The 27519-nt window shown below is 36.1% G+C and overlaps 3 protein-coding genes across 5 annotated transcripts; 2 read left to right on the forward strand and 1 right to left on the reverse strand.

The window, feature by feature from the left end:
- Positions 1–218: 218 nt before the first annotated feature.
- LOC107875841 (small nuclear ribonucleoprotein E) lies at positions 219–5689 on the forward strand. The gene is made up of 6 exons (XM_016722694.2): positions 219–460; positions 561–587; positions 697–759; positions 5060–5138; positions 5254–5299; positions 5476–5689. Exons 1-6 carry the CDS (start codon positions 419–421, stop codon positions 5483–5485), a joined length of 267 nt encoding a protein of 88 aa, XP_016578180.1. The 5' UTR covers positions 219–418; the 3' UTR covers positions 5486–5689.
- A 2052-nt stretch (positions 5690–7741) lies between these two features.
- LOC107875840 (kinase-interacting family protein) lies at positions 7742–11272 on the forward strand. Of its 2 annotated transcripts, none has more exons than XM_047413964.1 (3): positions 7742–7922; positions 8470–8634; positions 10194–11272. In XM_047413964.1, the coding sequence occupies exons 2-3, from the start codon at positions 8523–8525 to the stop codon at positions 11135–11137; spliced, it is 1056 nt and encodes a 351-aa protein (XP_047269920.1). In that variant the 5' UTR covers positions 7742–7922; positions 8470–8522; the 3' UTR covers positions 11138–11272. The 2 variants fall into 2 exon arrangements, with proteins under 2 accessions (XP_047269920.1, XP_016578178.1); XM_016722692.2 differs by having other exon boundaries at positions 7748–7922; positions 8512–8634.
- Positions 11273–11743: 471 nt separating this feature from the next.
- Positions 11744–21723, reverse strand: LOC107875839 (protein argonaute 1). Of its 2 annotated transcripts, XM_016722691.2 has the most exons (22): positions 21545–21723; positions 18245–18897; positions 17932–18140; positions 17701–17850; positions 17458–17591; positions 17213–17322; positions 16642–16748; positions 16340–16478; positions 16142–16258; positions 14984–15091; positions 14773–14844; positions 14195–14317; positions 13934–14099; positions 13584–13843; positions 13364–13506; positions 13190–13252; positions 13041–13104; positions 12759–12894; positions 12602–12675; positions 12429–12523; positions 12318–12349; positions 11744–12189 (listed from the first exon to the last, which is right to left on the reverse strand). In XM_016722691.2, exons 2-22 carry the CDS (start codon positions 18887–18889, stop codon positions 11981–11983), a joined length of 3156 nt encoding a protein of 1051 aa, XP_016578177.1. In that variant the 5' UTR covers positions 18890–18897; positions 21545–21723; the 3' UTR covers positions 11744–11980. The 2 variants fall into 2 exon arrangements, 1 of the variants encoding a protein (XP_016578177.1); XR_001675894.2 differs by lacking the exon at positions 12759–12894 and having other exon boundaries at positions 12167–12189.
- Between the last annotated feature and the right edge of the window lie 5796 nt (positions 21724–27519).

The following is a 27519-nucleotide window of genomic DNA, read 5'->3' on the forward strand; positions in this document are numbered from 1 at the left end:
TCTGTGTGTTGAAGGAAAAAAAAAGGATTGAACCAGAGGTATGTGACTGTCATGTGAAGTCGAATAAAAAAAAGTTAACCCATAATAACTATCATTAAATATTATTTTGTCGAAAAATAAAATAACAATATACGACCTACTAACCTTATACCTTCATCCGCAATCTTGGATAAACTAAAAAAAAAAATGTGTCATGTTAATGTTGTGTAATCACCTAAACTCAAGAAGTCCTAAAAAGAGAGTATTTACCCAAAAAAAAAATACTTAAATTTTAAACAAAGGACAGCTCAAGCCCAAACCCGAACTCATCTCGTGAATAGTGATAACTTCAATTCACAAATAAGGCAACAAAGGTTTTAGGGTTTTACTTAGGGAAGAGTAACTCATAGTCGGAGAAAGAGGAGTAACAGCAGCAGCCATGGCGAGCACCAAAGTACAAAGGATTATGACCCAGCCCATCGTAAATATCTTCCTTCTTCCTCCACTTGTTCATATCATCTATTTCATAGTTAAACACTTTTTTTGAGCTAAATTTGAGTTTTTATTTATTTATTTTGCAGAATCTGATCTTCAGATTTCTTCAGAGTGTAAGTTTGCTGTTACTCCTCTTTGTTTAAGTTTAATTTGTTTTTCCTCAGTGGTTTAATTTCCAATTAATGTTTTAGTTATATAATTAATGTGAAAATTGTTTTGCAGAAAGCTCGAATTCAGATATGGCTATTCGAGCAGAAGGATCTGAGGATTGAAGGACGTATTATTGTATGTTTTCTTAAAATATAATCTTTCTCTTGTATTTTTTTTTTTTTTTTTAAAAAAAGATTAATATTTTTTGTTTTGTGAATTTCCTCCTACCAATGTTTGTGCCACTTACTTTCTGGTTCATTCTGTTGGTTGCTGATTAATATCCTCTTAGCGCATTCAATAGATAAATTTGACATAGAATTTAGAGGCAATGCCTCCCCTTTTTGTTTGGGTATGGATTTACGGAATTGCTATATTTATTTCTTATATATTGAGTAATGCTCCTTAGAGTTTAGTATCTGATTCTGTATGAGATGATAAATGAGCAGCAGGTTAGAAATTTTCAACTGTGAGGTTTCTCATTAAAAATTAAAAGTGGTTTTGAGATAATAAAGGTGCATAATTTGTATGTAATAAGGATAAATTCCCAGCAATAGTATTAGGCGGTAAAAGAAAAAAAGAAACTTGACTAAGTCATCTGGAAGGTTGAAAGCTCAGCAAGGAGAAAAGCAGTTTAAGCTCATAACCCTGTAATTATCAACTAATTGTGTTTTACAAGTCATGTAGTCTTTATTTTTTGTGAATTTCAATTGAAATATAACAAAGCATATGGCTTCATTGTCCGTAAAGTCGTTCTTCACATATAAGGAAGTAGACTTTAGATTATGTTAGTTCCTATTGCTGAGTTCAAATGCCTATCTTGTTGGACAATACCAAATAAATGTTGTATTCTTTTTTTTTTTTTTTGAAACGGGTAACTTCTTATATATTCAGAACAAGGTTGTGCACAACCATATTTACAAGCGTACTACCAAAATCTATGATCCTATATCTATAATGAGTCTAAAACATCAATAATAAGACAGGATCATTTGACCATATCTGATTACACCAAAAACACAAAATCAAGATACAATTTAACTTGATTTGTTGCACACTATTTTCTACATTTTCAAAACACCTGAAATTTCTTTCTTTCCAGATTGACCACCAAGTGCTAGCTAGAACTATCCTCCATTTGCTTCTACTCTTTGCTTGCATTCCAACTAGATCCCAGCTTGATAGGGCTTCTGTAATCTACCTAGCATACACCATGATACACCTCTAAGGTTCAAAAACATTCTCCACAGCCGTCCTGTTATCTTGCAATGCAAAAACAAATTGTTAACTGTTTCTTCGTTCTCACCACATAGGAAGCATCTGGGGCATATAGTTATTCCCCTTTTCATGAGATTCTCCCGAGTAAGAATTGCCTGCCTTGCCAAAAGCCATACAAAAATGCCACTTTGTATGGAATTTTGGCTTTCCAAAAATTCTTCCATGGCCACCTGTTTAGCTGCGTGTTGGAGTTGTTCAACCTTCTGTAAGCTTTGCTCACCTTGAAAGAGCCCTTTTCACTGCCTAGCCACCGTCGTTCATCACTTCCTTCCTTCAACCCATTAAAGTGTTCAATTTGACTTATGAATTCTGCCATTCTTTGCACTTCCCAATCATTGAGTTGCCTTCTGAAACTTAAATTCCACTCCTCTTGTGTCCAGAGTTAGGCTATTGTACTATGTCGGCGATTCACTATGGAGAGTGTATATCTGGGAACCTCGTTTCCAGATTACCAACCTCATGCCAATCATCATTCCAAAAACAGGTTTTTCTCCCATTGTTCACTTTGATCCTGGAGAAACTTTTCTGCTCATTCCATAGGATTCTTATGGATCTCCATAAATTAACTCCATATGGAGTTGTAACTTCTTTAGTCATCCATCCATCTTCCTTTTCATACTTGGCTTCTATCACTTTCCCCCATAATGTTTGTTTATCATCAGCATATTTTCACAACCATTTCATTCTGAGTGCTTTGCTATGATACTCCAGATTCTTGATCCCCAATCCCCCTAGCCTTTTGTCACAGATAAGAGACTTCCATTTGACTAGGTGATAACCTTTTCTGTTTTTATTACCTTGCCACAGAAAATTTCTTTCTGATTTTGTCTAATCTGCTACTGGCCCCTGCTGGAATATGGATCAAGGACATCATATAAGTGGGAAAGGAGTCTAAGACTGAATTGATGAGAGTTAATCTCCCCCTAATGAAAAGTTTTGTCTTCTCCATCTAGCTAATTTCTTTTCACACTTTTCAACCACATTATTCCATATCTCTTTTGACTTTGATTTTGCTCCTAATAGCATACCTAGGTACGTGGTCGGCAAACCACTAATTTCACCGCCCAGAATAGCATTCAGGGAATCCATATTTGAGACCTCATTGATAGGGTACAAGAAACTCTTCCTTCAGTTAATGTGTTGTCCAGACATGCCCTCAAATAGGACAAGGATTATCCTTAGTACTCTGAGTTGTTCTTCATCAGCATCACAAAAGATTAGTGTATCATCTGCAGTATGCAGATGAGTTACTTCCAGGTTGTCTCTTCCTTCTCTAGCCATATTAAAACCTCTTAGCCACCCAAAAATATTTGCATATTTAACCATACATTGTGGCCATCCATTACTAGTAAAAACAAAAAAGGAGACAATGGATCTCCTTGTCTTAGACCCTTTTGTGATCTGAAGAACCCTGCTGGGGTACCATTGATAAGAACTGAAAAACTCACTGTTGAAATGCAATACCTTATCCAGCAAATCCATTTTTGCCCAAATCCCACTCTTCTCAATACTGCTAGCAGGTAAGCCCAGCTGACATTGTCATAGGCTTTTTCGCTGTCTAACTTGCAAAGTATTCCTGGTTTTCCTTGCTTCTGTCTAGATCCCACAGCTTCATTAGCCACTAGTACTGCATCCATAATTTGTCTGCCTTTGATGAAGGCCATTTGTTGAGAGTCGACAAGTTTTCCCATTACCCTTTTCAACCTTTCAGTGAGAACTTTGAAAAATATTTTATATATGCTACCAATCAAGCTAATTGGCCTGAAATCTCTCAATTCTTTAGCACCTTTCTTTTTTGGGATTAAAGCTATAAAAGTGGCATTGTAGCTCCTCTCAAACATTTCCTGCTCATAAAAGTTGTGGAATGCATTCATGACATCTGTTCTTACCACTTCCCAGCACTTGCTGAAAAACCCCATTGTGAAGCCGTCGGGTCCTGGAGCGAGCTTTATCCGAGCTTGCACATAACTTTATACTTCTCAACACTTCCTCCTCAAATATTGCTTGAAGGCACTCCTTTTCTTCCGTTGTTATAACTGGGCAATTATGGAAGTGATTGGCTGGAATGTTGTATTCTTATGTAAAGTGTAGTCTTAATGAACAAGTTAAATTTGGTTTGTTGTGTCAATGCTAGCATATACTTGAATTTGAGATAGACTGGACTTTGCATAGTTCGAAAGAGGAACTATAATTCTCTAAAGCAACACTAAGATGAATATCCAAATTGTATTGCCTTATATTAGAAGATCTATAATTTTTTCAATTGAAGTCATTTTACGATAGTATGGGCCAAAAGATTGAGAAAGTTGTCTTAAAACCTCTCAGGCCTATTATTTGATCATTGTTCCTAAGTCAAATCTACATTATGGGGATTGTTGAGAAATCATCTGTTTCTACGTATGACTTTTAACATTTTGTTTGAGCATTTGTTGGCCTTCAAATTTCATTACCTATTTCTCTGATTATTGCACCATACACTTCAACTCTAGAATTTTCATCCATAGTTGCAAAACATAGTGCTTTCCTTTATTGACACTTAACATCCTCGATAGTCTTGCATATATTCCTCATGGGTATATATTCTGGTTGTATAACCATTCTACACATCCATCCTCACTTCTTTCCAATTCTTTCTACTCTTTCCTTGGAACATCAAATTAACTCTAAAAGAAGCATGCTTTAATATGAAGATGTACCTAGAAAAGTTATTGTATGAACTATGAACCTCAGTAAACTTGGACATCGATCTATTTTGCTGCTTGTTAGACATCATATGAGATATGACTGAATAAGCTTTACCACTAGCTTCATTTGGTGTCGACATATGTAACCTTCTTATTATGTAGGTCTTTTAAGGTCTGTATCTATCATTGCATGAATTAGTTTCTGCTTAAGGTTGGTTTCTCATGTTCTCTACCAGCAGATTAAAAAAATGATTTCTGATGGATGCTCTTGAATTAAAGCTTGCATGACGCACCTGCACTATGTGCTTTTGTCTAGTTTGTACATCAGTGATCCGTGCACTTGGGAGAATATAGAATTATTATTGTTGCCACAACTGTTTTGTGTGGCCTCTATTTATTGTTGGCTTTTGGATTTAGGTTGTATTTCAACTCACTATTAGTTGTTGAACGGGAGATAACTTGTTTTTGTTGTTTAGGGTTTTGATGAGTACATGAATTTGGTTCTAGATGATGCCGATGAAGTCAATGTGAAGAAGAAGAGCAGAAAGCAGTTAGGTGCGTAACAAATAACTTTCAACCCAAGGCCTAGCCTTTTTCTCCCTTAGTATTACAAGGAAAAATCATAGTCTCTACACCTTTTGTCTCTAAAGTGTCTTCGTTTCCTCTGCAGGGCGGATTCTTTTGAAAGGAGATAATATCACTTTGATGATGAACACGTATGTTATAGACTCATTGTTTTACCTCTTTTCCTGATGCACCTGAAAACATAGTTAATCACTTCTAACAAGTAGCTAATTTATGCCACTATGGAATCTCTCCCCTTCCTTCCTCCACTATGGCAGGTCAATGCTGATATTTTCCTCATTTCATTTGTTTTTTTTTCCGTCTGTAGGGGGAAATGATATCTTGTGAGCTGGACCTTGGAAGAAATTCGAATTTTTCTGGCAACTACCAACTGTTGGAACCACTTGCCTTTGTCCACAGGGAGCAGGATGTTAGACGCACATCATTGAGTTTGAACTTCTATTTCATGTTTTTTCTATATGTATATTCAACATGGTATCGTTGAGTCTAATACAGCATGAATGGCATGAACTTCTATTTCATGAATGGTATCGTTGAGTCAATCAATGTGCAATTGTATGGAAAGAAGTTGCTTGATGCCCTAGCTATCAGCTCCCAAATCAGAACTCAGAAGTGCCTTATGTTTCGCTTTGTGGTAGTGATTTCTAGATCCCACCTTGTTCTTTTAAGTTAACATGGGGAACAACCTACATACACAATGAGACTTTTTTACCTTTCTCTTGCTGATAATTAAAGGGTAATTAGCACTGCTGTAGATTTTCCAAGTCTAATTTGCTTAGGTATCACAGCTAAGGTGTTCATTCACCCTTTGTTATTGGCATTATAAGAGGATCTTGTTATGGTATCACAAGTAATTTATGTGATTCATTCTCTACGTTCTTTTTACAAATTCATCGGTAAATTCCGAGGAGGGGACCCTTGGAGTAATCGGTAAAGTTGCTGCCATGTGATCAGGACGCATCAGGGAGGTTATCTTTCGTAATCTTTGTTGAAGAATGAGTCATGGGATTTTGATGTAATGGGATAAATGTGATCTTTTTACTCTAATCAAAAGTCTTGAATTCGAACTCTGAGAATATGACATGAAAATAAAGAATGATGATTAAAGATTACCTCCCAAAGGGGTAAATTAGATATCAGAAAACCAATAATTGAATTGTGAATACGGACCTCTCCAGCTGGGTGTGGCTCCTATGCTCCCCTGCTGCTTTAAATACTCCGTACGTCCTTAGAGACTTCTTAAAACGTACCCTCAGCAAAAAATTAGAAGTGTGGCCTTTTCAAAGTGTTAATTTTAAAAGATTTGTGGAAGTTACTGTTTTGGGGGCAACAATTTTACTTGGAAAAAAAAAAAGCATCGAGTAGCCCTGAATTATTATCAAATTTGCTACGACGCACTTTAACTTTTGCGGGGTGCTATTACCCTCGTATACTAAATTTTAACGTATTTTGTCAATCTTTTTAGCTGATGCGATACATAGCAGTCCTTCACGCGTATCAGATGTTTAACATCACGCAAGTGCTACATCAGCACAAAAGAGTGACAAAAATATACTAAAATTGAGCTTGGGGTAATAGGACCCTCGTAGAGTTGGAGTATGACGTAGCAACTTTGACCATAGTTCAGGGCACCAGATGCTTATCTCAAGTTTCAAATCATTATTTACTACTACTCCATTCTTATATTCCATTTGAATTGGGCAAACCCCTTAATAAATTCTTTATTCCTATAAAATTAAAACTTATTTTATCAATATATTCCTATTTAAATTTTATGCTTCTTTCCAAATTAATAGCGATTACATTTATTGAACAAGAATAAAATAGGAAGATTTTGTTTAAACTATTTTTGAAAAATTCAAAAAGTAAGTATTTCTTAATATAAGCACAATCCAAGTGAGCAATAAAAAAGGAATGTAGGGAGTGATAAATTCTTATGACAATTACAAATACTCAGGGGCAGGTGTGATTTTATGTGTAATTTTTGGGCCACATGAACCCATTCTTTTTTCGTAAAATTGTATATTTTATGTATATATTGTTTTAGAACTGATCTAATATTATTATTTGTTGGCACCTATGCTATAAAAAAACTTGAAAATGCACTTGGTAAAAAGCTTAGTAATTTACTAAGAGAAACAAGGATCAATTCCCACTAGTTAACACTTCTTTTATAGTGCATCCATATTCTAGAAATCTTCGAATCGCCTCTAGAGAGATTTTAGATAATATTTAGAATTAAATGTTAAAAAAAAAAGTAGTTAGAAATTAAAAGTTACACTAATAAACATGAATTTAGCTCGGAATATTTAGTTTCTCTCAATATATTGAAATATTGGTGATTAAACTAATATCTGTAAATCCTTGGGTTTAGTTTCAGCGTTTGTAAGGAGCAACTATTATGAGAAAACGGTATGTAAATAGAATTTAAGTTTTGTGTATTAGCAATTACACTATCAGGTGAATTTAACTTGCTATTGCAGGTTATAAAATTTTTTTTAAAAAAAATCTGCAATAACAAGTCAAATTTACGTGATACATTAAAATATTTTATACACTAATAGTTCATAAAATTAAACTCATATACATGTGCCAAAAAAATAAGTTGGCATATATGTACGTAAGGGCCAGAGCTTAAAGACAATAGACTTTTTGCTACTCTATATTACTCACTGCAGTTTGCCACCCAAAGGTTGCATTTGCAGCTGCTGCCCACAAAATTGTTCTTTTCACTGATCAACAATTTTAGATACGGTATGCTTTCTTCTGTTTACTTCTTCATATATATTCATGTAGTCGTGATTAGTGACAGAGACAGAATTTTTACAAAAAAAGCTCTATCATCTAAACATCATCTTTTAGTATATACAATATGATTTACATACTAAAAAATCATATTTGATTTAAGGAAAAAAAAAATTGTTGCAGTTTTCATCCTACATTTTTAAGCTCCTTGTGTCCTGCCACCTAAATTTTCACATATGGAAAAAAAAAAAAAAAGTTCGTTTAGTGATAATTGGTTGTATTAATACTACCTTGCATCTTTGGTTGCTTTATGATTTATTTTTTTTTTCACTTAAATATGCAGCAAGACCAACTTGTGATATTCTTGTACAATTCCTTTACTGTTAACACTGTTTTTCCCTGCCGTAATTTTTACTGGAAGAAGTAAAATATAAGAAGTCAAAAGGGATCCAACATGTAATGCATGCATAATCATATAATTTTCAGTCACGCCTGTGCCAGTCCCACAAGAGTCTCATTTATTATTATGGAGAGTAACTATAGTACTATCTTTTAGCATTGATGAAAGAAGGCGTGGTAAAATGTTTTTGATGAGTAGGACCTGCTGAAATGGAAGCAATACTGAAAGCAGAGAAGAATGGTGGTGGAGGAACAACTTCTTCAAAGCACTCAAGGAAGAAAAGCTTCACTAGACCTTCTTGGCTTCTCTGCACTATTGCCGGTAATTATATGTTGCAACTTATTTTTGTCCAAACTCCCTTTTTGTGTTTAAAAAATCCACTTAATATGTATGTATAAATATTACCGTCCTTGTATATAATTTTAAAGGAAAATTGGAGATTATTAGGTCAAAAATATTGGACTATGGGGTCCAATATTCTGTATTTTTCTTCATATCATGTGATATGAAGTGTCATTTTCTTCTCATATATGATAAACCTCTGCTTATTTCATAAAGGCCATGTCCTTTTGCTTTGTTGTTTTTGTCCGTGACATAAAAGTAGCAAGAAAAAAAAAACGCTTCAATTTTTGAAATTTGAATAGTGGGACCTTCCTTTCAAATAGTTGTGCTGCAGAAAGAAAGAAAATAATGTCTGTTTCCTCGGCAGAATTGGCGGATCTACCCTTTGCTGAGGGGTTCATTCCTTCGGCGAAAAATTATGCTATATATGCATGGTTAAAATTATTTTTCATGTATATATATTAGACGTTGAACCCCCTTCGGTTAGTTCGTATGTTTCCTTATGAACTCCCTTCGTAAATATCCTGATTCCGCCACTGACAGAATCTGTTCTTATATTAAAAAGTAGCTTTAATCCTTTTGCCCCGTTAGATACAATGGACGGTCGATATACTTATCCCCATTACACGTGTTTACAACTAACTAAACAATTAACCTTAACAATCAACGATTCAAAATGAAAATGCATGTCACTTTATCGTGGTTAGGTGTTAAAAAGTGTAGATGCTATGACACTGTCTTGCATTTATTTTGCTTGGTGTAAATATTTGATATCGATAAGTTTTTATACAGGCAGCATTCTAATGCACTCTGGTATCCTGAAAAAGACTAATGAGATCATATGACCATCAATACCATTCACAATATTTTGAAATATATTTTTACTGATTGTTTTGGAATACATTTTCACAATATTTGAATTTTGAAAAAACACCTCAAGAGGTGTTATCATTATTTTTTATTTCTCTTTTTGCACTTTTTAATTTATTTTCTTTCAAAAAATCTAAATTTTTTATTTTCATGAAATAACCAATTTTCAGAAAACACTAATTTTTATAAAATATATTTTCACTTTTTCTTTTAATTTTTTTAAAAATACATTTGAATTCTAATATTAACTCCACAACTCCAATTCTATTTTCAACTTCAAAAATACCAAATAAAGTGAGAATGTTTTTTATTTTCATGGTCAAACGTAGTGTAGTTGATACACAACTCACAAGAACAACTCAGATTGTGAATAATAATTCTGTAGGAATGTGTTAGCATTAGGCCAAATGATAAAACTTAAAACATGAAATAAGTCGATGAATAGGTAGCCGTTGTCTTTATTTTTTTTTTGAATTCAAACTACTAATGTTGTTGTCACCTATGTCAACGTCTGTGACTGTTGCTCATGGTCCATGCTAAAGGAGTTATTATTGAACTTGGATTTTATCAATCTAAAAGATGTGTAAAAATTCAAATTTTCAAATGCTTCACTTGTCAAGTCATCATACGTCTATATGATTGTATTCGGATTGTGTTTTTTTCTTCAGATTTGGACAAGAAGATGAAGAAATTGGTATTGAGCATCCCTAACAAAGGTGGTGCTGACAGTTTCACTGAACGTGCTGATGCCTATTACCAGAAACGGCCACAGCTTCTGGCCCTAATCCAAGAGTTGTATGACAATTATCTCTCTTTGGCAGACCGTTATTGCCAAGCACTTGCCAAGAACCATCATCGTCGAAATTCCTTTCCTATTTCATCCTTCCATCTCGATGATAATGATGATCAATATGACAAGGAAGAGAACAACGGATCAGAGATTATTGATTCTGATGCTGAGAGTTCATTGTCATATCAGCTGCCATTTCCACCCGCACAAGCCAAATTTGAATCAGACATGATTGTTGCAGACTTGGTGATCAGAAATGTAGACTGTGAAATCATCCAGCACGAGCTTAGTCAAGTCGACAAGCATTGCAACGAGTCATCAAGGAAGATAGAGTTGCAGGAAAGCTTATTAGAGTTATTGGAATCAGAGAGGCTGATCTTGTTAAATGAGAACGCGAGATTGGGATACAAAGTGGCTTCATTGATAGAAGAGAATAAGGGATTGTCTTCAGAGTCGTTGTTCATGAAGAGGAAGGTAGCTGAGCTTGCAAGGTGCATGCTGAAGAGGAGGGAGGATCATAGAGTTTGCGTTCTTAGTCAAAAAGTTGAGGATCTTCAAGGTCAGATATATGGTTTGGAGAGGAGGAACAAGGAGTATTATGAACAGCTACTAAAGCATGAAGAAGAGAAAAGGATCAGGTCCAACATGAGGTTGAAGGGTTGCTTTAAAGTGCATGAAGAGGCTGTTGGCAGTGTGAAAAATAGTGAACAGCAGAGAAATGTTGGCGCTGAAGTTGGAAAGAAAGTTCCTAAGCTATGGAACAGGGTTAAGAAGCTTGATATCTTCCTTTGTGCATCTGATTTCAACCCAACCTACTGTTAATTGTTAATAAAAAGAGGGTGTTTCAACTTTCAACAATTCAACTTAGAATGTTTTGTACTGAAACACATGTTGTACTTTGAATGTTTTGCTCTACCCTATTAGCACAATAAATATGATGCATGCACTTTTTGAGCAGCTACTAAAGCTACAAATGTGACCATACCATTTTCGTTTAGTCGACAGTAAATACAATAGAGAATCCATCTAAGTGGTGATCTATCTTCTAAGTAAATCTGCCGTTCTCGACCATGTTCCGTATAGCATACAATATAGGCAAACTAAGTCGACGTTGAAAAATTCTTAATTAGCTAGAACATATAGTGGTAGTTTGTAATCAATCATTACAATATAGTACCATGAGCAACGAGTATAGGACGAAAATGCAAGTCTTGCTTTGGCCTAACTGTAATTTTCAACGAAGTAGTTTTGCATTTACCAGATCTGAATATCCGCCAGTTGATGTCCTAAGAACACCGACAATATCTATGCAAATTATTATCTACTTGCCAATCACTCAGCAGTCTTCAAATTATTGTCTGTGCAAGGGACATAATCAAAGGGATTCAAGAGCTTTTATGTTGCATAAAGAAAGACCAACTAGGAAAATAAATAGAAATAGCCATGCTCTTGAAAAAAAAACTGTTTTGACACCACAACTCCACTTGCAAATACACTGTTCGACACCACAATTCACTTGCAAATAAACTACTGTTCGACTTCATAATTCCACTTGCAAATAAACTAATGTTAACCTGACACCTTACAGAACCCACGGGCGACGTGTGATAAATCAAATTAATAATTTCAAAAGTTACTCCAGCCTGATCTGATCAGAGAGGACTTCTAACAATAGAACATCACCCTTTTGACATTCTCCTTGAGAGCAGGAAGGGGTCTTACAGCAGCACCAGCACCTGGTGCTCGCGTGCTCCTTCCAACAGCTCCTCTATTTGGAGCAGCTCCGCTAGTGACCGATCCACCATCAGATGTCTCCGGCTCCATGTAAAAGCGAGCACGGAAAGCTGCTAAATGTGCATAATATGCTGGAGGAACTGCAAACAGCATTAATGAACTCAGGTTATATGCAAATAAATTCTACAAAAGGACTGAGGGAAGAGGCCTGTATTTGGCACCAAAAATAGATGCTGAAGAAAAGCCACTAACAAGTGCAGTAACTTACCAATGGAGACGGACCGGGTACACCTAGCATATCTGAAAATAAGAAGGAACAGTTAAAAGGCAATCAAAATGCTGGAAATTTTCAAGGAGTGAAGCTCCGAAATCAACTTACGTATAACAGAGGTTGTTAGTCAAAGACTGCAGCGCGTCAGCAGTAAAATTGTTCTCATCCCACAAGACATGATAGTGTGCTGGGCGGCTAGTACCCTGCAATACCACAAAATATGGTTATTTACGACAGTCCTTTATACATGACTATCACGTTTTCTTTAACTATCATATTACCTGTATGCCAGCATGGCTACAAAGATAGAAATCGAACTCCGTAGGGTGACATATCTTTGAATCCACAACAGTACCTTCACAATTACCATTTTAAGAAGGTTTCAGGATCATTTGCAGCTATTATACAATCATTAGTGATACTGAGATAAACAATCACCGGGCAAAATGTTCCCACTCCGGTCAACTGCATTTCTGTCACGGTGGTTGTTGGCAAACAACCTTGTATGATGACGTTTCTGGACGACAACAAATGTAACAGGGGGCTGATAGTTGGGTTCTAAGGATGCACAGGCCTGAATTGCGTATGCGTCAGTTCATAGTTTCTAACAAATGAAAGGGCAAGAATCTTTTCTACCCACCCTCATCTTCCAAGAATATCGAAAGAAATTCTGGATTGATAATAAACAGGCAGACTAAGGTATAACAAAAAGGAAAATACCTTGCGGATTGCATCAAGTTCAAAAAGAAGTACTTGATAAAATTGTCCTTCACTAACACCATCTCTGACGGGAAAAAGAAAATTCATTTCAGACAAAGAAGAAAAAGAAATAAGCAAAATGCAGGCATAGAAGAGTTACTCAACATTACCGGTAGAATATTATTCTCTGAGGTTTCTGTCCAGTCGCACGGCGGAAGGAAATAAGCAACTCCCTGAGTTTTATATAAGATAAGAGCATCAATCAGAAGAACAATTAAGTCCAGTATATTATAAACTCGAACATCAGGGAATGTTCTTCCAAAACAAGGAAAAGGGCACAATACTTTATCATGCCACCAGTCACTGTTCCTCTAGTGGGATCTTGCCAAGCCTTGTACAGATCCTGTATAAGCTCCTGCCTATGAGCTTGAGCAGAAACCAGACCAGCATACTTTGTAATCTCAGGCCAATCTTGAGAAGCAACTACCTAAAAGACGCGAAAAGTCAGCACTAAATTTGCTTTGGAGATGCAGATGGCAGCAATGACGTATACAACAATCCTACCGCAGCAATGGACGGGCTAGAATCCTCCCCAGGGTGGGGATGGGTGACATCTGCACCAAAAATAATAGTTGGGCGGTCGCTGACAAGGGGAATTCGTCTAGAGAGCGCATCAACAAGCACAGTGTTTCTTCCTCCAACCTTCACATTTATCTTAAGGGACACATTAGCTAAATACTGCTTGCTCATCTTAAATACATGTTTAGTCAAGCAGCACTGTGAGACAATGCCAAGTTCAGTTTCACAAATCCGTTTCAGATCACCTGGAAAAAGAAACAAAATATTTAAGCTGTAGAAATTTCCAGGAATTCGCAAAGAAGCGCCATATGAATTTCACTATTCTTGGCCTGTACCATAAAGGGAGCCATTATTGTCGGGCAATATGACAATCAAAAGATCTAGCTCCCTCCCACTCGGTTGCAACTTTGTCATAGCATCATGAAATCGAGTTTTCAAAACTCTCTCAACTTGATCAGGGCGAGCACACACAGGTGGTAGAACAGGATTGGGGTTGTAGGTCTACAAAGACGTAATAGCATTTTACAATACTAAATCGCAGGACCAGCAAAAAAGATACAACAATAAGAGGCGAAAATCTATAACTTCCAAATTACCATGCCCGATATTATGCACATTTGTGCAAGCTCGGAACAAAATCCACGTGCAACACTGTCTTGCACACTGCGAGAAAAGTTTATACAGATCCAGTTGTTCACCGCTCCTCCATTAACCATTTTCTGTCAACAACAATAAAGCACACTAAATAACTAAAGCATTCAACGCTGACTGAAAATCAACAGAAAGACAGCTTATTTGAGATATAAAACAAAGATAATTCTTTTTGATAACCAAGATATAAAACTAACATAATTCTTATGGTTAGCTCCATCATTCACTGAAGATTCACACAGAACAGAGCAAAAGAATTATACTTCAGAGAAAAAGGAAATTATGAACGAAAAGTGGAATCCATCCACAGCTCTCATGCACCCCCAAATTGTTTCATTGATTACTCCTTATTGTCTTTTGAGTGCTGACCCATCACCACAACCCTTTACTTGTTCAAATCCAGCTATATTATCCCAATTTTCAGTGGAAGTAGATGTAACATACATAGCGTCTTGAATGGGTAACAAACTACTTATTGAACACCAATACCATGATGAATCTCAACCAAGCTAATATCAGTTACCTTGTTCATCATATTCCACTGGCCCACTTGTGGTAGACAGTCTTTCTCTCGACCGGTATCATGGTATTTAAGCTGCAGAAACAATAAACTTAATTTACTCCACAAAGCAAAGATTGCAGCAAGAGTATCTAAATCCAGAAGGATTATGGATACCATCACTCTCAACCACAGCCAAACGATCATGCCAAAGAAAAAGAGAGCTATATCTTACCCAAGGAGCAGGCAAAATGCGAGCCTCAACCTGGGCAAGCTTCTCACTGATCTTAATACCAAATTCCTTTGCATATGGGTCATCAGCATAAGCATTGTGACTAACAGTCTAACAAAAGAAAGGATTAGATTATGGCAAATATAATATTGCAAAAGGCCTGATAAAGCTAATATTTGCTCGAGAACATGCCAGAGTAATCAGCAGAGATCTTGACTAGAGATGATTACCAAGTAGTATATGGCATTACAGAAGCACAAACAACAACAATCTTTCTTCAGTCAGAGATTCTCCCACTAAAGGCTTACTCATGTAAAATCTAAACACAACCATTTTCTCAGGGAAGTAACACCTCTAGTGACACGCCGACAAATTGAAACTGGAGTTATTTGATGATGCGCACCAACAGCAGAGATGAATAGTGAAAAGGCAATAGTCAGCAAAAGATGTTTTAATTCACAGTAAACTAACTGGCTAGACACAGCACTAATAACATGGAGATTACAAGGCCTTCCATTCGTATCACCAAGAATATTCTACTAACTAAATTCAGCCTCTACCGAATAACAACAACTCTTAATCCTCATAGAAACAAATATGAATTCGTAGTCACTCATTCCCATTCCCTTCACCACGGTTCAACATTTATATAAACTAGAAGCACGTGGAAAACCTAGAAATTTACTACCATACTGTCATTGTATTCCTCCTCGTGGTAGAAAAACATGTACAGCAAAAAGATCCATTCACAAGCAAATACCACAATTGGCTAGGCAATAAAACTTACTGTCAATGTCTGTCCTAGCTTATGTCACGCATATTTTTTGTCCGTCCCAAAAAATTGATACCTTTATATATCTAAAAACAATTTTATGAACTTATTATTTTACCCTTAATGAGATGATTTATAGCCACACAAATATCTATGGCTTGTTATAGACCGTAAGTCTAAAAAGACTCTCGTCCTTTATTAAAAATTTTACCCAGTCAAAGTGTATCACATCAATTGGGTGAGTAAGATGTAAGAAAGAAAGCAATTACTTCAATGTCCACATAAAGCTACTAACAAACATGGGATATAAATCTCACAGCACTAGCAATGAACCTCATTATTTGGAAAAAAGAGTGTTCAAGAAAACATTTTCAGAAGCAATATCCAACCTGAAGAATATCACCCTCTCTCTCTTGCGGACGCTGGCAGGTCACTTTCAGAAGTGCTGTTATCTGCCTCTCATTCAAGCGTTTTGAGTATCTCTGCCCCTCCACAATCTTGCAGACCTGGAATCAAGCTATGTAAGCACACAAAATATACAGAATACTTGGAAAATGACTAGTTAGCAAAGAGAAAAAGGCATCCACCTCCATTGGCAAATAGTTTGGCCTTTGTGTATTTCCAACTTGAAGACAAGGCAACTGAGTATGTTGAATGACAAAGCCATAGGTTTCTCTAAAATATTCCACAACAGCTTTCATCGTACCTCTTTCATCAACAGGGAAACTACCCAAACAAATAAAATACAAGGATTAGCATGATGAGATAATCCCGCATATAGACAACAGAACATCAAAGATCAGATGGCACACCACTAACTTCACCGATAGACATGATACAAACAGAGGAACTTGTTTCATCATAACTACAGACTAAGCAAAATACATACGTTAACTCTCTTGTTGCTTGTGAAGTCAATCCCGATATGCGGTATTTCCTCCTCATATTCCCACGATGAGTGACCTCCACCTTTACACCTCTCAGGGCCTTCTTTATCTGCAGTTCAATAAGGTTAAAAACAAAATTAGAAAAAAAACCTGCAAAATCAAAAAGTAAATGGCCCTAGTATACGATGAATGTATCTTTTAGATGTTGTTAGAAATAAATCTCTAACTGGATAAAATGATATCTAAAAGAAACTGCAGGAGACATACATTTACAACAGAGAAATATGCAATGTATAACACCATTTTAGGCTCATATTATGTCTGTGAAAAGAAAAATCTTTCTTATTTGAAAATGATCCAAACTAAGTAGGAAGATTCCTAGCCAGCTAAATAGCCAGCTAAAGCATCATAAAAGACGGAAAACTGAGGGGGAACGGAGGTAGAGGAAGCACTCTACTACATAAAATGCATTATGTAAGAAATCCAACTTTCAGCTCGATTGTTGTGAACAATAAAAGAATCAGGTACACTACGAGACTATTATGAATAAGATCATCATATGCCGAAACCAACCTTAACCCGATCAGCATCAGACAATGGTCTAGAAGATACATCCCGATTCAGAAGCTGGCTCACAAAGTCAATGACTGGCAGTGGCTCAATGAAAGCTGTGGAAGACATATCTGTAGAAGGGCACAATGATGAGAAACATGTATTCAGTACAGGCATGCATCGCGGAAAAAGCAATGTGCTTGACTGATAACCAGTTAGAAGTTCTACAGCATCCAGAATTTAATAGTCATACAAATTGTGCTGACCAATATTCAGCGACAGTCCCATCTGTGTTGGACGAATACTTTGATAGAAGCCACGCCAGCTCTCTAAACCTTCACCTAGCGGTTGTCTTCGTCCTAAATCAGGGGAATAGAAAGAACGGCCCACGGGACAATACCTGCAGTAAACAATGAATTAAGGAGAAAAGATAATCACAATAAATCAACAATTCATAAGGAGTCAATACTTGTGACGAACAGAAACTAGAGCAGGTAAAAGATACATACCTACTCGTTGGCAACTCACGCAGAACAATATCCAGAACCTGGAGGGCCTCTTGGGGTGCATCAGCCTGCCTCCCTTGTAAGAACATCCCCAAGTGATGAAGATCAGCACGCGCAGCCAGCTTGATCACAACTTTAAACTCCCTTTCTCTCCTGCCCACACAAATAAGAAAAAGGATACATTAAATACTGCTAAAAAAGGTGTATGACTTCTTAAAACCCATAGGAACACACCTAGCACCACCAGGCCCATCATCATCATCAAGAAGAGTGATTTTAAAATCTTTTTGAACAAAAGGGAGGGGCCCTGCAGTGTATAGACTTTTTCTTCCATCATAGGCTGGAAGCCTCTTCCCAAGATGGGACTCTCTGTACAGCTTTACCAGCTGCTCCATAACAGCACGGTTGACACCACGAGAGGATACTTCTGGAGTAATTGAAACCTGGAATCCATTAGAAAGGATGAAAACAATATCAGGCTAAGACCCTCAATAAATAATTCAAGGAAGATCATAACTAAAAGAACTAGCAATGCTTGAGCACTCACATCATACTGGTGCAAGTCTTTGTCAGGTAACTCAGCAAAGAAATGATTGGCCTTAACAATGCACCTAGTGCCCTTATTACCCTTTCCAGGCCGAAGTGGAAACCTCATTGACTTGCTAGACGCGGGTAATGATTGAGTTGCAGCAGGTTCTGGTTGCCCAGCAAGTTGCTGGAACTGCTGAGTAACTTGATGTGTTGTTGGTTCAGGAGGCTGAGATGAGGAGCCAGCCTCTGAGTATGTTTCTGACGGTCTTCCATATGGTACAGGCTGATGTGAAGTCTCGATAGCTTGGTGCTGCTCGGGAACTGGTGACATCGAAGGGCCACCCAAAGGCGCCCCTCGGCCACCCATACCACCACGGCGCTGGGGTTGTCCTCCACCTCGTTGATACTGCTGAGTTCCCCTGCCCTGTTGATAGTATACAGGGGGGCCGCCATAGGACTGTTGAGGGGCCATTCCACCACGTGGAGCTCCACCACCACCTCGGCCCCCATATCCTCCACGCTGAGGTCCCCCCCAACCTCTTCCTCCACCTTGTTGCTGCTGTTGTGATGGGCGTTGGACACCACCTCGTCCCCCTCCAGTTTCTGGGGATTCAGAACTCTCAGCACCACCAGGAACATCAGTTCTTCTCTTCCGCACCATGGTATCAACTACAAAAAAAAAATGGACAACTATCACTTAAATAATGTTCAAGTAGAGATCAGCCAATAATGTTCAAGAGGTAATCAGCCAAGTTGTCCTTGAGACACAATTAATGAACTCATCGGAAAGCTATCTGGAATCAATCAATGAGCCCTGATGACAGCTTATAGCCTCCAAACCCCCCATATATCACAAACTAATCAACTATCAGTGTGTGTTCAACCAAGCCACTTTTATAGCAAACAGAAACAAAAGATCCACTGTATGACCTCATGCAGCAACAATCTCCTAAAATAATAGGATTCACTACATTCAGTTATGATTCACAGAAGAACAAATCCAAGAGCGTACATTTTATAAACATGGTTGTCCAGCCAACTTATGCACATAGACCAATTCTAGGGGTACTTACTACCTCCCACCGGCACAGGTACCGGATAACACAGTGCACCAAGGTTTGGAGATACGGGAAGAAATCACTCAGTATTTTTAGCCTCCACTGGGATTTGGGAACCTGAAACCTCATGGTTCTTCAACCTACTCCATGGACCACTGGGTCAGTAAATAATTAAAATAGAGTCCAAAAGATGATAGAGGAAACGAATCCATCTATACTTCCTTACTGCAGTCTATAAAACTTAGGGGTGGCAGTGGAGCGGGGCGGGGCAGGGCAGGCTTTAACTTATGCGGACAGGGCAGTTTGGCTTTAGGCAGGTGCAAGGCGGGTTGAATTTATTTTTAAATAATTTGGTGTGGGTTTCCTATAGATACATTTATAAAAAGCCACAAACCTTTCCCACATTTAAAATTATACTAAATCAGACAAAGAAATCAATGAATAATTTATTAGGTAAGTGAGTAATGATGAGTAATTAAAAAAAATGCATTTTCAGAGTGTAAAGTTAAAAAAGGTGGATTAAAGTTCCCGCTATTGTACTTGGTGTATTACCATATTAATTTTATTTATTCATTACTCCTAGTTGGTATAAAATTGAGTTTAACTAATTTTTTTCCTTGCTGACTGTAGTAATTAAGTTATACCTAAATTCTTTCCAAATTCAATTGAAGATACACATCACAATAGAAATGGAAACAACTATCATAGTACAACAATGGAATATTAAAATTCCCAGCAAATAGTATGCTTATGACATTAACGGAAAAATGTACTTACGAAAATTATGATTTTCATTTTTGGCATCAAGCTCAGTCAAAAAAGAAAAAACAATATGAGGGGCAAGTCAACCACACCATTTAAAAGGGGCAGCCCGATGCACTAAAGCTACCGCTATGCACGGTGTCCGGAGAAGGACCCCACCACAAGGGTGTATTGTACGCAGCCTTACCTTGCATTTCTGCCAGAGGCTGTTTCCAAGGCTTGAACCCGTGACCTCCTGGTCACATGGAGGCAACTTTACCAGTTATTCCAAGGCTCCCCTTCATCCACACCATTTGACATCCCTAATAAAACTAACATATTACAACAACAACAAGATACCAAGTAAAATCCCTCAAGTGAGGTCTGGGGAGGTTAAAGAGTACCCAGACCTTACCAATACCCGAGAGGTAGAGAATAAAACTAACATATTAAAGAAAAAAACATACAAGAGATAAACCGCTCAAACACTGCATTAAGTTGGCATACACAACACACACTGCTATATACATAGACGAGAAAGGACAAACCCATCACAACTTCAACAACAACTACAGGGCCTAGGAAACACAAACAAAAGTTAAACGAGACAAAAACAGCATAAATGAGCAAAACTCAAAACCAGCGCAACAGTTGAGCGGCGCGGGTTGAAGTCTTCACGAGTCTACGCAGGTTTGACCCGCAACTGCACCGCACCGCACCGTTTTCTATCCCTAATAAAACTAACATACTAAAAAAGAACATACAAACAATAAACAGCTCAAACAACTGCATTCAGTTCACATACACTGCTATACATAAAAGAAAAAGGATAAACAAAAGTCAAACAAGACAAAAACAGGATAAAAATGAGCAAAACTCAAAACCAGCGCAACAGTCAACCGGGGAGGGTTGAAGTCTTCACGAGTCTATGCAGGTTTGACCCACAACTGCACCACACCGCGCCATTTGCCATCCATAATAAAACTAACATACTAAAAAAAGAACATACAAACGATAAACAGCTCAAACACCTGCATTCAGTTCACGTGCACTGCTATACACACAGAAGAAAAAGGATAAACAAAAGTTAAACAAGGCAAAAAACAGCATAAATGAGAAACTCAAAACCAGTGAAACAGTCAAACGGTGTGGGTTGAAGTCTTCACGAATCTATGCAGGTTTGACCTGCAACCGCACCATTTGTCGTCCCTAATAAAACTAACATACAAGTTATAAAAAGTTCAAACACCTGCATTCATTTCACATACACTGTTACATACATAGAAGAAAAAGGACAATCAAAAGTTAAACAAGGCAAAAAAAACAGCATAAAGCTGAGCAAAACTCATAACCAAAGCAACAATCAACTAGATCGATTATCCATTAAACTCAGCTAAAACAACAACAATTAAAAGCATCAGTTCAACTCCACAACCCTAGATTGCCCAAACAACACAGCAAAAGCTAGATCTAACCAAAAACATTAAATGCTAAACTAACAGCATAGAAACGCATACCTCAAAACAACCGTCGCCGCCGCCGCTGCCAGATAATCGATGTCCGGTGCTTCCACCAACCACGACGGAACCCTACAAAACGCAAAGAGATATAGAGAGAGAAACAACTACACTATAAGTTTTTACAGAGAAAGTGCGTCAGTGGTCTGTAGAGAGAGAAAAATGACATGTAGACATCATTTACAGACTCTTCACTTATTTTATAGCGAGGGAGTAGCTGAGTAGGTCGTTTGAAATGACGATTTAGTCCCTACTCCTTTTCTATTTTCATTATAGGGAACTGGAATCTTATTTTTCTACTAAGGCAAATCTAATTAAAGTTTTGCTAAATCTGTTGAAAAAGATTTTTAAGGCAAGTTATGAGGGATTAATTACGTAAGAATTAATAGTATAATGATTATTTTTGTTGACTACTATTTGATTTTATGTGTTGTATACTCTCTCTATCTTGTTTTACTTGTCCCAAATTTTCTAATTTGATTTTTCATTTTACTACTTGTCATTTTCCACAAATAAGAGACAATTTTTTCCATATATTTAGCCTTTGCATTAATTATTTTTTCTTTAAATTAAATCATTTAATAGGAATACTGTGGTAAACTAACCATATTATTTTTATTAATTAGTGTGTCAAGTTAAATTGGAATAAGTAAAGTAAGACGAAGGAAGTATTAGTATAAGATATATAATGTAAACCGTCTTTTATATTTTTAATAAAAAAAACTTTGCTATTATAAGGGTTTAGTTTGGTCATTTGAGAAAAGTCATCTAACATTTTCTTTATGATTTTCCATCCAATATTTTATATCAGTATTGAAACTTGGATTAATTTAAATTGTAGTGCAAAATTAATTTTTGGGATGACACTCTTAACGAGATTTTTTTCATACTCAAAAAGTAATGTAGTATTACTTACGAATCATTTGGTTGTTGATACTTATACACATAAGCATATTTGTAATGTAAAATTAGTTATGTATGAAATAATAAAAAAATTATTGCATAGCTTATATTACCATACATATATTTTACGTATGAGAAACATAAAAAGTAGCGATCGAGAATTAATTAAATATTAATTTCTATGTGGAGGAGGTAAAATTATTTAAATTATAAATCGGATAAAGAGGTAAAAACTCCTAGTGAAAGATAAAAAGAAAAACTTATGTTAAATTTTATACGAAGATTATCCATAAAAAATGTATACCCAACTCTAAGGTAAAATTATTCAATTTTCACTTTTTTATCGATCTTTTTGGATTTTTGTGTCGCACACAAATGTATATTGGAAGTTTTCTTTTGTCCTAGATCATTGGTTCTTCTTGCTTTTATCATTAACAAGAAACAATATTTTATAATTCTATCGGCCAATAACTTTAGAATTAGAATATACATTCCATTACTTGACTTGATACACAAAATACACAAATCCAAAAAATTATAGCAATGAATAAATCTAAAAGTATAATTATAATTTTGCATTCCAATAACTAAATATAAATATACAAAAAAGGACCAAACCAATAATTTAATCATAATTTATCCCCTACTAAGGACATATATATGTTGCATGATAGGCCACTACTTATCTCGATTGCTAAGAAAAAATAATGAACAACCACAAATGACATGTACAATGAATATGAATCTCTGCTGACTTTCTTGAAGCTATGCATGTTGGAAAAAATCTCAATTATTTAATTAGAATAAACTGAGTCAATTATAAAAGGGTTATTTTTGTTCAAACGTAATGACGGACAAATATTGTGATATGTGTGGGACAGGAGTGTAAGGAAGATGATTTTTTTTTTATTTTAAATGAAACATAATTTTATTGATGAATACTTGTAAGTATATTTTGCGTATTTTTTTACTTCTTTCACTAAAACATTTTTGTAGTTTGAAAATCGTTAATAGCATATTTTTTGAACATAAAATAATACGAACTCAGAATCTCTTTGATTATATCTGATCGTCAAGAACATCTGACGTACTTTCACCGTCAGATAAGCTATGATATGCAAAGATAAAATTAAAAATCACTAACCCAATATCATTCCCCTAACTATTGATGAGAAAATTAATATCAAATTCTTTGTATTAATTCTCACTTTGTTTTCTAAAGTCATGGACTTCGGACAAATTTGTTTCATTAATTAAATAAAAAAAAAAGTAGATCACTTCATTCGAAAACATGTTAAAAAGCTAATAACCAACAAGCTAGAATCTCATTAATGTTAATCATTTAAGTAAAGACGTAGGAGTGTTTGAAAATATACAATTAGCTAGAATCTCTATTTTCCTTAATGTTTGTTTAATTAAGCTAAGAGTTGCTCTAATCGTATTTATTTGAACGATTTTCAATCTACATAAATGAATTCACATCTATCGATAACATCTCAAAACATTACAATTTAATCAACTAAATATATATATATATATATATATATATATATATATATATTTTACAACTAGACTAATATTTTCAAAAATTTCATGTCCCTCATTTAGGTGATGTCTTGATTAATCACCTCAAATAATTCAGTCATTAGTACATTCATTTGTTGAGTCGTATAAGTTCCTCATTAAATACACATAGAACTATTCATAACTTCATTCACCAACTTCATTAATGTCAAAGTTGGGGCTTTGCATTTATGGTCACCTCAAATAGTAACTCAAATAATACCTTTCACGATCAAAAACATCTATAAATAACTCATACTTATTGTTCAAAAAGTGTAGAAATTATCTTCTGGAAAAAAATTCAAGAATCAACTTTATGAATTTTTAGAGATCCTTAATGTTCTTGCAGATATACTCACTTTAAGGATATATAATGATATTAATATAGATGTTAACTAACACAAAATATTGGAAAAAACTCAGCTTGGATTGTATGGAACTTGTTGTCTAAGAGTCCAAATGAAAAAACCACACTAAAATGATTTCTGAAGTATCTACTTTCTATTCTATAGGCAATAAGGAACATCTTGTTGGAAATTAGGGGTGTCAAATCGGCTGAATTTGAACATGTCAAATGAGTTAAGTTAACGAATAAACCAATTATCGTCAAGGAATGGACACCAGAACTGGAGTTTACAAAGGAGGAATTACTTACTGTTTCGATTTGAATAAAATTTCCCATCCTGGACTTCAAGTATTGGAGTAGGAAAGGCTTAAGTAAGATCGAGAGTTTGATTGGCAAGCCCCTCATGGTGGATCATAACACTGAAGAGAGGAATGACTTGAATTTTGCAAGACTACTAGTAGAGGTGGAAATGGGAGTTGAGCTGCCAGATGAAGTAAGGTTCAAGAATGAAAAAGGTGTGGTAATGGAACAAGCAGTTCAATATGGTTGGAAACCTATACTTTGTAAATTTTGTACAAAGTATGGGCATGTAGAGAGAGATTGCAGAGTGAAGAAGAAATTAAATAGGCCTGTACAAGCACCACCAAAGCAGGAGCATGGTGACCAGAAACATATGGGTACTCTGGGGACGCAAAAACAGAATGGAAAAGTTGTACAACAAAAGGAAAACAACCACAATGGGGAGCAGAAGCAAGCAAATATGACAGATCAAAAGGATAAAGCATCTACCAGTACAACTGCAGGGTGGCAAACTCCTATGAGAACGGGAAAAACACCAATTAGAGAAGTACATGGACTGAATCCGCAGATTGAGAGTTCGAATTCATTCCAAATTCTGCAAAAAGAAGGGGAGAATGGTTCTTGTAGTAGAAATATGGGAGGCTCTAACATTGCCATCCTTGGGAATGGTTAATATCCTCGGCTGGAATGTGAGGGGGCTAAATGCTCCCAATAAGCAAAAGAAGGCCAAACTTCTTTGCAATAATGAAGAAGCAAGCCTGGTTGGCTTGTTTGAAACAAAAATAAAGAGTAACAGAATTGTGCAGGTGGCAGCATCCATGTTTGCAAGATGGAACTATGTAACCAATCTAGATTGTCATTACAATGGGAGGATTTGGATCACTTGGAGGTCTGATTTTTATAATCTAACTCTAATTAGTAAATCGGCCCAACACATTACATGTAAAGTAATGTTTATTCCATTACAGTTGAGTTTTGAGATCACATATGTACATGTTTTCAATACAAAAGAAGACAGGAGGGACTTATGGGATAGTCTGGTTCTATAGAGTAGGAGGTGTTCTAAAACACGGGTGATGTTAGGTGATTTCAACTCAGTGCTCAAGACTGAGGATAGAATTGGTGGTAATACAGTAGTTATGTCTGAAGCGATTGATTTTCAAAAATATCTTGAAGATTGTGGTTTGATAGAATATCCTACCCAAGGAACTAGGTACACATGGAATGATAAGCATGGAAACCACAGAATATTCTCCAAAATTGACTGGATTTTCATTAATAATATTTGGCTAAATGTAATGCCTGCTTATAAGGCGTTATTCCTACCAGAAAGTACTAGAGCCCATTGTCCTGCCAAGATTACACTAATGGCTAGGAATAAGATGAGGAAATCTTCTCAGTTCTGTAACATGTGGACTCATCACTCACAGTTTCAAGCTATAGTAAATGAAGGGTGGAACACCAATGTACAAGGTTGCCTTATGTATAAAGTGATCAAAAAGTTGAAGTTATTAAAAGGGGAATTAAAGAGATTGCACTCTCAAGAATTTTCAAACATTGTAAGTGAAACAAATGCTCATAGGGAGGCTTTAAAGCTAGCCCAAGAGTTTTTACAAATCAATCTGATAGATGTATAGTATCAACAAAAAAAAAGACTAGCATACCAGAAATACAGAAGATCTTCCTACTTGGCTAAAGTTTTCCTGCAACAGAGAAGTAAGGCAACATGGATAAGGTTGGGAGATGACAATACAAAGTACTTCTTCTCGGTGATCAAACATAAAAAGTTAAAATAAGCTACCACTCAGCTGAAAGATGAAAATGAACAGTGGCAATCAGACCCTGCAATCATAGGTAAGTTGTTTGTGAATTTTTATGTGGATCTCCTTGGTAGTGGTGCAACTACTAGGACTCCAGCAATAGGGGAGATTATTGCTTATGGTTCTGTACTGACTGAAGCACTTCAATAGGAGCTAATACTGAATTTTGATGATGCAGATGTCAAAAAAACTATGTTCCAAACAGATAGAAACAAAAGCTCGGGACCAGATGGATATGGAAGTAGTTTTTATAAGGCAGCTTGGTCAACAGTGGGGTAAGATGTAACCGATACAGTATTGAAATTCTTTTAGACTAGTAAAATCCTGAAGCAGATAAACTCAACCAACATAGCTCTTATTCCTAAAGTGGAAGTACCTGAATATGCTAGTCAATTCGACCTATTTCATGTTGTAATGTCATATACAAGTGCATATCAAAGTTAATTTGCAGTAGATTGAAGAAAGCTGCGAGCTATTTGGTTGCTGAAAATCAGTCTGCCTTTGAGCAGGACAGATCAATGATGCATAATGTGTTAATTAGCCATGATATACTGAGACACTACAATAAGAAGAATGTTTCTCCTAGATGTCTCATGAAGATTGATCTAAGAAAAGCTTATGACATGGTAAATTGGGAATTTCTAGAAGAGGTTCTGAGTGGTTTTGGGTTTCCTGAGAAGTTTATCAAATGGATAATGTTGTGTGTTACAACTACTATGTTCTCAGTCAAGGTGAATGGTGAAAGCCATGTTTTTTTTGCTGGAAAAAGGGGGTTTAGGCAAGGTGATCCTATTTCTCATTTTATATTTGTCTTAGTAATGAAATACCTATCAAGAACACTTAGCATAATGAGTTTGCTGCCTAATTTTATATTTCATCCCATGTGCAAGGAGTTGCGACTCTCCCATCTTATATTTGCGGATGATTTAATGATTTTTTACAAGGGTACTCTTGCTGCAGTAAATAGAGTAATGGAAGTTTTGACTCATTTTAGTGAGGTGACTAGTTTGATTGCAAACATAGAGAAGTGTTACATAGTTCTA

Source organism: Capsicum annuum, chromosome 6 (genome assembly GCF_002878395.1).
Source record: "Capsicum annuum cultivar UCD-10X-F1 chromosome 6, UCD10Xv1.1, whole genome shotgun sequence".
Classification (NCBI taxonomy): domain Eukaryota; kingdom Viridiplantae; phylum Streptophyta; class Magnoliopsida; order Solanales; family Solanaceae; genus Capsicum; species Capsicum annuum.

Bases quoted from the DNA above. Each gene is read 5' to 3' on its own strand.
- LOC107875841 (XM_016722694.2), top strand. From the start codon at position 419: ATGGCGAGCACCAAAGTACAAAGGATTATGACCCAGCCCATC. The intron at 588-696 runs GTAAGTTTGCTG...ATTGTTTTGCAG, and splicing joins TCTTCAGATTTCTTCAGAGT to AAAGCTCGAATTCAGATATG. The intron at 760-5,059 runs GTATGTTTTCTT...TTTGTTGTTTAG, and splicing joins GGATTGAAGGACGTATTATT to GGTTTTGATGAGTACATGAA.
- LOC107875840 (XM_047413964.1), top strand. From the start codon at position 8,523: ATGGAAGCAATACTGAAAGCAGAGAAGAATGGTGGTGGAGGAACAACT. The intron at 8,635-10,193 runs GTAATTATATGT...TTTTTTCTTCAG, and splicing joins GCTTCTCTGCACTATTGCCG to ATTTGGACAAGAAGATGAAG.
- LOC107875839 (XM_016722691.2), bottom strand. From the start codon at position 18,889: ATGGTGCGGAAGAGAAGAACTGATGTTCCTGGTGGTGCTGAGAGTTCT. The intron at 17,592-17,700 runs GTATGTATCTTT...TGTTTACTGCAG, and splicing joins CGTGAGTTGCCAACGAGTAG to GTATTGTCCCGTGGGCCGTT. The intron at 14,100-14,194 runs GTAATTTGGAAG...ACGTCTTTGTAG, and splicing joins TGTGCATAATATCGGGCATG to ACCTACAACCCCAATCCTGT.